Source organism: Condylostylus longicornis, unplaced genomic scaffold (genome assembly GCF_029603195.1).
Source record: "Condylostylus longicornis isolate FDR11 unplaced genomic scaffold, ASM2960319v2 ptg000072l, whole genome shotgun sequence".
Classification (NCBI taxonomy): domain Eukaryota; kingdom Metazoa; phylum Arthropoda; class Insecta; order Diptera; family Dolichopodidae; genus Condylostylus; species Condylostylus longicornis.
This window is the reverse complement of record NW_026578040.1, coordinates 3,972,796-3,983,990: the sequence shown is the minus strand read 5'-3', so window position 1 is coordinate 3,983,990 and position 11,195 is coordinate 3,972,796. Positions and strand designations below refer to the sequence as shown.

General features: G+C 23.4%; 1 protein-coding gene across 2 annotated transcripts in view; it reads left to right on the top strand.

Moving 5' to 3' along the window:
* Positions 1–3,152: 3,152 nt before the first annotated feature.
* Positions 3,153–11,195, top strand: part of LOC129612432 (ATP-binding cassette sub-family C member Sur) — a 73,669-nt gene continuing 65,626 nt past the window's right edge. For both annotated transcript variants that reach the window (XM_055526022.1, XM_055526021.1), the window contains exons 1-3: positions 3,153–3,690; positions 3,887–4,066; positions 5,716–5,885. In XM_055526022.1, coding sequence (XP_055381997.1) covers positions 3,387–3,690; positions 3,887–4,066; positions 5,716–5,885 — 654 coding nt within the window. In that variant the 5' untranslated portion in view covers positions 3,153–3,386. The remainder of the gene's footprint in view (positions 3,691–3,886; positions 4,067–5,715; positions 5,886–11,195) is intronic.

The window sequence follows — 11,195 nt, the reverse complement described above, 5'->3', positions numbered from 1 at the left end:
TAAATTATGCTCATATTAATTAAATTTTAGATTTATTTTAATTCTAGTCAGAATTTCACATATTTTTTTTCCATTAAATGCATATAAGTAGTAAATGTATCTCTTGTTATAAATAGCTATTATATGGAATTTACATACATCAACAATTTATGAAATGTATACACTTATAACGTTCTTTTATAAAATTGATCTCTTAAAATTTCTTTGAATATTGAAACAAAGGAAAATATTTTATATATGTAGCTATTTTCATTTACGAGTTTATGAAATTCTTGGAATTCATGAAATATCAGATAATAATTGAGTATTTCTGTCATGGTATTTCTAGTATTCATATTATAACATTTATGTTTCCGAATGAAATTTGATCTTAGTATAAAAGTATGTATGCATAAATGATTGTAGATGTGGATAAGAAAAATTTCATTATTAATTCTGTATTTCTATAATATATAATATGTATAGTAAAGTAATCCTTACAAGGACATTTTAATTAAAATTCAATTCTTTTGAAAATCAAAACATTATTAAGATTATTGAGATTTCTTAAAGCAATTTTCTTATTAGAATAAAGGTAAACAATGTTTTTTTCTTGTTATATTTTATTGTCTAGGTTATTGTTAAGGAGATCAATTTTGTTGTTTGTTATTTTTTCATTTTAAATTTTATTCATCTACACACTTGTATTTCAAATCTTGTTTTATTTTCAATAGAATAACTTAACGTACTTCTTTATTCTTATTAAAGAAATTTGCAAAATCTACTGTACTTTTTTCATTCTGCAGCATTTTTGGTACAAGTCGTATGATATGAACTATCTCTAAACAATAAATACCCAAAATTTTATAACAATGTTACATATTGTTCGCGAAAAAATAAATGTACAAAATCTCTATAACTTATAAGAATTATTCTTACTGATAAAGACAAATTATCCTCTTAATGGTATTAAATTGTGAATTGCATATGCAATAATAAAGAATATCTAATTCTCAAATGGGCGGCAAGCTTGGAAAATGTACCTATAATTGGAATTAAAATTAAAATAAAACACATTGCAATTTTTAATATTTGATTTCAATTTTAATATGTGGATCTACGAATTGTATATATACATTGTATTGCAATAATATAGCAGTAATTCTTGAATAATTAGAAAATATTATCCTGAAGAGCAAATTCTTTATTAAATTTATTTACAAATAAAATTAACTTTATGACTGAATTATGTACTTCAAAACCTATTGTTTAGTTATTTCAGCTCTTTTTAGAGTGTTAAATCATTTTTACATTTTTCATTCTAATTACTAAGCTGTAAAATGAAAAAAAAATTGTAATAATTGATTGTAGTAAAGGAAATATTAATTTTCTTAACCTATATATTTCAAAAATGAAATAATTTCTTGCATTGCATTTTATTCAATTTGCCATTTTAACGATTTCAAAGTATTCCAAAGTTATTATTTGTTGAATAATTCTGAATATTAATTTTGAAATTATTTATAACATTCTTTAGAGAGATTTGCCCTGAATTTATAATGAAAAGAAATTTTTTTTATTTGGTTTTTAAGTATGTACTTAATAAAGTCGATTATTATAATTGAAGCTCAGTTTTTTATTTAGAATTATTCTGCAACACCGTATAAATTTTCGATTTTTCTAATATTTCTTTAGACGTTCAATAGAATCTACACTTGATAATTTTTTTTCGAATAAAAACTGCACTTGATGCTTTTTTTCGAATATTATTCAGATAGTATTCAAGAAAGAATTAAGTAAATGAAATAAAGACACTTGAATTTAATTTTTAAACTAAGAACAATAATTTACTTAGTAGGACTGTAAAAATTAAAGCGGAAGGAATTTATTTTTGTAATAGAATTGTAATTGCAGAAGTCCTATTAATATTTTTATATTTTTATAAAAGAAGTGGAAGTTGAAACGATAGTAATTTCATGATTACCTTAAGGATTGATTCCTTTGCTTGCTTCTTTGTATAATAATTTGAACAAAGATCTATAAAAACTCTCACGCATTTTATTGTTTGATTTTAAATTGTTTAAAATTAACAGAAAAGCGTCCTCATTTACCGTTAGAAAAATACAAAGTGAAAAACACGCTTGAGCAAACCTGAAGAGTGCTTAAGAAATCTTAAAATATATGAAAGATGGCCGCTCTTATTAAATTATTTCTCGAGGTTATCACATTACTCTGGAGTTTTACCGAAAATAGTTTAAACAATTAAAATTTTAAATTATGGAGGGGTTTTAGGATCAAAAAAATTAATAAGTCATAATATTTTTCCTTGGAATTTTCAAAAAATGTGTAGGTACAATTGTACGTTCTTTAAATATGATTAAAAAACTAGTTTCAAAGTAATAATGTGCTTTGAAAAGAGAATATATAGCTTTGTCATGTTAATTTAAAAGAGAAAGGAAAAAGTTTTTATATTTTGTAAAACAAAATGAAAATAACTTCCATTTTAAGAGGAAGTAAGACACCGAAAGAATTTAAATAGGACACAATAAATTTCTAAAAAAAATTAAAAGCGGAAAATAGTAACGAATCGAATGGAAGCCCACAAAAAATTTATTACCAAAGACAAAATGTGACAATTAAATTTTTTACGTTATTATCATTTCTCTTTGTACCCTGATTTCTTTTACATTTATTTTTAACTTAGTCCAACAATAGTGTACAGTTTGTGTTGTTAGCTAAGTATAATTGAAAATGTATTAAGCACAAATTATATTACCTGCGCTGGTATTCGAATCGTTCAATAGCCCTTAAATTATATTGTAAAAGTTCTTTGAAATTATTGCAGTTTGCAAATAAAAGAGTAACTCCGATTCTAAATTTTACCTTGGGTACGGCAATTTTCATCCTTATTTCATTGAATTCAAATATTAAAATAATAAAATAAAAATAAAATAAGTTCGAATTACGTTAAATTTGAAAATATACCAAATTTCTTGAGTACGAAAATTGTGTATCAAATTATCCTTACATATTCATTGAAACACAAACATTTTTGTATTATGCTTTTAATTATAGTATAGAAGCAAATATTTACAATATATTATTATGTAATAAGTATACTATCAATTTTGCTTTTCTTTTTCAGATTCAATTTATCAAGTGAATATGTTGACCATAATTCTCATCGTCATTATAATAATCAAAACAATTTACATAATAATGATAAAGAAAATAATCAAACGATTCCTGTTAATGATGATCATAATGGTGATGATGATGATGACGTTGATAATAAAAAAAAAATTATTAATAAGGATAATGTAAATATTAATAAAAATTCTATTAAAACAACAACAAAAATTGGTGACAGTTCTTATAATAGTCATAATAATAATACTAAAAATTATATGACAACAACATCTGCGACAAATCCGTCAACAACAACAAAAACAACAACAGCGGAAACGATAACAACAACAAATGAAATTTATCCCATTCCGATATTATTCAAATTTCATGATATACGATGTGCATGTGAATTATTACTTTTAGCAATTAATTCACTAGAAATATGTAGATCATTATTACCATTACCATTTTATTCAGTAACATTTTGGACACAAAATTTAATAAATTTAGAGACGTCAACAATAAATACAGCATCAGCGACATTTGAATTACATAATAATAATAATAGTATAAATTATAAAGGTAAAGATATACACATTACATACACATATTCACAAGAATATTCACGATATAATATAAAATAAAATTAGTATGTATGTGAGTATATGTTGTGTGCATATAAACATATATATATAAAAATAAAATTTGTTTCCTATATTATGCGAATAAATAATATCAATAATTTTATTTTATTTTCTGTTTAACGTTATATAAAAAGGACATACAGTACCACTATCAACACCATTATTGATGAATAGCAATAATATCGATGATAATGATAAATTTCAATTGATATTACATTCGCCACCATTTATAATTTACAATTCAATTTTTGGAATATTTATGACATTTATTTTAATTGGATATCATAGGATTTTAGAAATGAGAAATATTCCAGGTGAGTAAATAATAATAAATAAATATTTTGATATTCAATAATATAAAATAGCTCATAGCTGTCTATGTATTGCATGTATGTAGGCCAATAACAATAAAATTTTGATATAGTATTTGTAAGAAGTTTGTTTATCGTTTTTGTAAGTTTTAATTTCTATTTTAGACTAGATTTATTGTCAATATTATGCAAAAAACAAAGGAAGTAATATTGTTCTAAATAGTAAAGGATATCGAATTTTCATGGAGGTAGAACTTTTCTGTTTAATATTACAAACTTATTTATTTTAATAATGTTTTGAGTTTACTAGACTAACTGAATATACTATATTCATATATACGTAAACATACATCTGTATATGTGCTAAATTTAGTTTTCGAAATATTAGTTTACCTTCATTAGAAAATTTAAAATTTTTTATTCCTTTCATTAGAAATTCAATTTTTTCAGCAGTATTGAATGAATTTGAACGATTAAATATCATTAATTATTTTTAATAATTATTATAATTTTTTCAAAAAATTTTAGTTATCATATTAAATTACAATGATAAACTTTAATTTTTAAAATTATCATTAAAAAAGGATTAATTTACTAGTATAATTTAATTTTAAATTTAAATTGCTATCTTGATAAAATGTTGTTGCATAATAAATTATAAAAGTTATAGTGACTAACTGACTAACTATTTTATATAAAATTGTGTTGATTTTCATAAAATAAAGTAATACGAAAAAAAAACACTTAAAATTTCGCATTATTGGTTGTAAAATTTAAAATCTGAGCAAATAGAAAAACTTGATGAGTTTTGAATATTAAACTTCTTCATAACTTCATAATGTACTACAAAACACTAAATAAACTTATTTAGAATGAGGGCAAGGTTTTATGTATTAAATTAATGGTTTATAAAATTATTGTTATATAACAATAAAAATCAAATTTTCATTGAAAGTTTTCTAAAAATATTAATTTATAATATAAACAATACAACCATATTTAAATTTGATTTTATATGCTCGAATACAAAAGCTTTATTGCCCATTAAATCAATTGAGAATTTGTTATCATTTTATTGTATTATTAATATGTAGAATAAAATATTTAAGCAATTCGCTTTCCGTTTATGATCCAAGCAAAAATTAATTGTCGAATTTAAGGAATTTTGATATTAACATATAGATAATGTAAGTATAGGCTGTATAGTGAGGTTTTAGCTTTGTTGATTGGTTAATGAGCATTTATTTGCATGATAAAGGATTGACCCCTGAAAGTATGCAATTTTATAAGAATTGTACCATGTTGATAATAAATCAAATAATAGTAAAATGTAATTAGAATGTAGTAGAATGTAGTTAGAAAATATGAAATTTTTCTCAAATTCAACCCTCTATTATGTTGAATTTTATGATTCAGCCGTTTTTGTTTTCATTCTGTTAATTTTTTCCACATTTCAAAAATTTAAAACGATCTCAATATTAAAGTTTACCAAATTTGTTTTTCGTGTACGTAAATTTTGTTTAATTAAAATTCAATAAAAAAAATCAGTAGAAGAAAAATAATTTAATAGATAAATAAAAATTAGTAATTTGATTTAAAAATAGATTTTTTTTTTATTTTTTAATTTTTTTTCACTAAATTTTTATTTTTAGAATTTTTATATGTATCGATGCCATTGGAAATTGTTTTAGGAATTATAAGAATTTATCAAATACATTTTAATGTACCAAGTTATTTTGATTTGGAGCCATTTTTAAATTGGAGCACTGGTTTCTGTTTATTTGGAATAGCTATAATTGATGGATATGTATTATATAAACAGGTAAGTTAATGTATTGTAAATATTTTAAATAATACATGTATGTGTATGTAGTTCAATGATAGATGACGTCAAATAATTCTATAAAAAAAAAGATTTCTTGGCGAAATCTCAAAGTGTGCTAAAATTGTATAGATATTTTATACATATACAAGATTAATTTATTGATTTACAAAAATAAATATATGAATTTGGTTAAATTTTTTTGTGTCTAATAGAAGTTTTCGTGTAAGTAATTTAAAATAATGTATGCATAAAGTTTATAAAGACGATTAATTTAATTTTTGCCTATAAACAAGCAAGAGAAGTCAAAGCAAATATCACTAAGATTGTTTTCTTTACAATTTATGAGACTAAGATTTTTGTAATTCAAAAATGTATTTATTCTTGATTTTTGATGATAAATGGTGTTGCCTTACTTGATTTTTATGTATCATTCTTAAGATACTTAATTTCATTAAGTGTAAAATTTTATTTGCATGTCAAACCCAGATTAAGTACAAAACTTACTTAAATTACAAGATATTTATAGTATAAGTTGCATGTAATTAATTCATAATAAAGTGAAAATCCCTTTAACTGGCACATACAATTTAACTTAATCTTTAGTACGTCTTTTATTTTATTATAAGTAGCATTTATCTGCAATAAAATTAATTTTCATTATAAAATACTAAAAAAAAAGTTATAAAAAAATGGCAAGAAATGAGAAAAATAAAAAAAACACAATAAGGAAACCGACAAATTGCTATGATAATTTTCATTACGTGACCATTCCATTCAAATGACATTTTTAAAATAGATTTTGGGTCAAAAATAGTACAAAAAAGAAAAAAAAACATAGGAAAGTGGGAGATTTTTTTCTACTTTACGAGTATTATAAGGTTTCTTTTCTGAACGTAAAAAAGGAAAAAAATATAGTTAACTAGGAAAATTTAAAGAAAACTTTCTTGGAAAATAAATTTTTTTTTTGATTATCCTTGATAGCTACTAAGGCAACATTTAATTCGTTTTGGATGAGAAATCATGAACAAAACTACAGAATTGTTACGTTACAGTAAAAAAAAATTCAAATGACATGAAAATTTTATGAAATCCTCCATTTTTTTTTCACTTCTTTTGCATTTTTAAACTAAAGTAATATTGTAGTTGGATCGTTATCCTTTAAGACTAATAGTTAGAATTTGAATTCATAATATTTAATTATAAAACTTTTATGTAAATTTAATGAAATTTCAAATTCAGCCGGTTTCTTTTTTTTTTTGGTCCATAGTAATATTTATTTTAAAGTTTAATTGAAACTATATAAACTTGTAAATTGCTGCATGAAAGTTTGCCAAAAACCAATTTTAAAAGAATTTAAAAATTCATTTCAGTTTTTTCGTATTTTCTTAGATTGCATCGTTTTGAAGTATCGTTATCATATTTTTTTTTTTAGAAAATATTTAAGCCTTTGGGTATTTTAAAATTAAAGAAAGAAATCATTTTATTTAGTTTTTCATTTATACAAAAAAACCCAACAAATAATATTGCGTTAAACTTAGATTAAAGTTTTGGAAAAGAAGTGGTTGCATATATCTAGGTTGGTGAGTTGCTCTGTTGTTTCTACCCGATTTTGAAAAAATAAAAAATTTTGCAAATTTAAATTTAAATTATCTATTGATTCTCATACCGGAAAATTTATTTGTGAATTATTTTAAAGGTAAATGTTGCAGTTATGGGAGAAAACGAAACAGAGTTTTCCGCAATTTAAATTTAAATAAAATATATTAATTGAATAAAAATGCTATTTAAAAATTTAGGAAAAGTTTATTTAGTTCTAAATTGTGCTGTTTAAAGAAGGCCTTGAAAGAGCTATGGTTTAGATTACTTATTTCAGTACATGTTTGTAAAAATGAGAATTTTTTTTATATACCAGCACCACAAATTGTCAAGCAAATTGCTAGCATCAATTATCAAGCAAATTGGAGGTATCAAATTGCCTAGCAAAATCGTCATCTTTTGATGATGAAAAAAAACAGGACTGAGCTATAATACTATTGATGTTTAATCCTTAGTTAAGTATAATTAAATCCCCGAAGTATAGACATTAGAGCCATCTTTACCAACACCAAGATCAAAATAACAAGAACTAGAATTGGCGGCACGCAACACCCCAATCCCTTTATTTTTCATCGACGGTTAGAGTTTCTTTTCCAATTGAAGAAATATTTTAAGTATTTAAGGAACAAAAATCGTAAATTTAGTTTATTTCTTTAGTTTTCTACTTCTGCAATGTATAAAACTCATTGTATATAAAAATATAATTCATTTTATACATTGTATATAAGAATTATTTTCACAGAAATAAAAGAGGATTTTCTTTTTATGTTGTGCCTTATAAATAAATAATAGTTTTTCTTTTGTTAAATTATGGTTGCATCAGACGATTTAATAACAATAATAATAATAATATGTTTTATTATGTAAAGTTTGGAGACATACTTTATGACATAAGGGAGTGCAATATTAATTTAAAATGTGAGGGAAATTTAGAAAAGCAAATGAGTTTATTTTCTTTTATATAAAAGTTCTAGTACTCATTTTTCTTTACAAAGTTATGGGAAATCACAAATCTGTAGTTTCGCTTATCATTATTTTTGTTTAATTTATATACAAAACGATTAGAAATGAATAAGATATTTGAAAAAAATCTGATGTGGCTAGCACATAACAGACCGCAATGTGTATTATTTAGTTAAGTGAAAATGTTACAGAATATTATAAAAATATCTGTTAAATACTTCTTTCCAATTTTTAGGGCGTTCGTAAGCTTTAAGTTAAGATACCTAGAAAAATGTAAATTTGGCTCTTAGTAAAGTTTCATTTTATGCCGCTTGAATTATACGAAAAGTTCATTAGTAACTTCTGGTAACTCAAATATCAAAATTTCAAGAAATTCAATTAATTAGTTCCGTAGATATGTTCTAAAACGTTGAACTTTAAGGAAATTCAAATTTTTCTTTTGTTTTATTTTTCCACTTTTATACAACTATATATGTAATTTCGTTAGAAATTTTTGAACACCTTGAAATTTCTTTATAAAATTTTTCCCAGTTGCTTAAGCTTTAACTTAAGTGTTCAAACATTAAAAAATTTTTTATGTTACAGTAGATATAGCGCGAAAACCATTTCAAAGACTAAAGGCAAAGATTTTAAGCGTTGTAATTGTCAACTATTATTGATTTTTGGTGACAATAGTCACTTGAGAAAACGGTTGACATTTTGAAGAGCCGCAATTTTGATAAAAAATCTGAATTTTAATGTTATTATTGAAATCCAACAAATAATAACAAAATCGAAACGAAATTTTATACAAACTTTTTAATTTGAATAACAAAATTTTATTTTAAAAATTTGAAATTTTTGAAAAGAAAAACTAAAATTAATTTTGTATTACTAAAAGCAAAACAAAAATCTAGTAATCAAAAATTTTTTTTCGAAACTTTTCTTGGTAAAGAAAACTGACCGGTTTTTAATTTTTGCCAATTTTTATAAGAAATGGTACCTATATGGTTTGAAAATTTTAAATGCATTTTTCTCACATTGGGTGCACTTTAAAAATTTGAAAAAAATATTTTCGAAATCTAGACACCATTTGGCATCTGATGTTATTAAAATTATCCACCTGGAGCGAATTTTTAAAGACATGCCATACAAATTTTGACATTTATTTTAATAGAAAAAAATTTTTTTTAATAATAAAATTTTATTTTTTCAAACAAAATGGAGTATGTAAATGATATGTTATTAACATTATGAAGCCAATAAAATAATTTATTAATAATTTAATGCGATTAATAAATTTTAAACAAATTTCGACAAAAACTAAATTCGCATACGGTTGATGCAACTAAAGAGGTGTTCCAGTAAAGCAATCAATTTTAAACATGTGATTGAATAGAAACAGATTTAAAAGAAGAAAAAGCATAAATTTTTTACGGAATAGGTGAATTTCATAGGCGAATTTCATGTTCGTTTTGAGAAATTTATAAATTTTTTAGATAAGGGATTCGTATTTTTCCAAATTTTTTGATTATTAAATTGAATTTAATTTTAGTTTTAGCAAAATCTGGTTTGGTTTTAATTAAATTTGTGGCTCAGAAAATTTGTGGTTTTTGTACTATATCTTCTGTAACATAAAAATTTTTTTAATGTTTGAGGACTTTAATTAAAGTTTAAAGAGCTGGGAAAAATTCTATAAAAAAATTTTAAGGTGTTAAAAAATTTCTAACGAAATTATCTAGTTAGAAAAAACTGGAAAAATAAAACAAGAGAAAAATTTGAATTTCCCTAAAGTTCGAATGCCTAGTATTCCGAAGGTACATAAAATGACATGTCTTTTTTAAGCCCCTTAACTAGGCCTTTCAGAAACTGTTTGTTTGAAGTTCCTATCTTTTTCAGCATTGAAGTTACAATCAAAAAGACCTGTATAAGTAAAAATTTCGTGAAAACTCGTTAAAATCCCTGGAACTCGGAAACCCTTGAGATTTGGCACCCAGTCGCAACAAAAGTTTTACCCATTTTCGATCTTCTAACCAATGGTATATTATGTTGTTCTAAATTTTCAGAATCACTCTGTATATGAAATTGCAAGTAAATCGGTTGAATATTTCCTTTAAAATGGTCAAAAATATAAAACAGGCCCGTTAAAAAGTCCAGTTTCGAGGTCTGATATATCGCAAAAGTTGATCAATCCGTGCCATAGTCAGTATTTACTTTTTCATATAATTTGAAATAATTATTTTGAGGTCATCTTCATAATTTTATGCAACTCTTTAACAATGCTTAACTTACGAGGTAGTGTTACCTTGCCTCTGACGAGTTAGAGAAAAGTTTGGGAAAGAGTAGAGTTTTGAACATGTTGAATTGGTAATTTTACGTCCCACACAAATAGTTTTACATATTGGTTTTTGTGAATAGCTATTAAAAGTTTTGCATTTACTTTACTGACAAATTACTTATGGTACACCACTTTAAAAAATATTTCAAAAAGGTAGGCAACTTTGATTTTTATAAGCTTCACTATTTTTTTGTTTTAAAACTATACAAAAATCTTCCTTTATTAAGCAGGAAGTTTTTTATAATAATTTTAGTTTTTTATTTAAATATTTCTGAGAATTATTTTAAAAGTTCATTCAACTCCCCTGTGCTTTTATACTTTTATTATTTCATACACTTAATTAACATGTTATATAAATATTATTATTAAGTATGGTCAAGTTTATACTTGAAGTTTAGAACCATAATTCCTTATATAAAAAAAATTTAAAA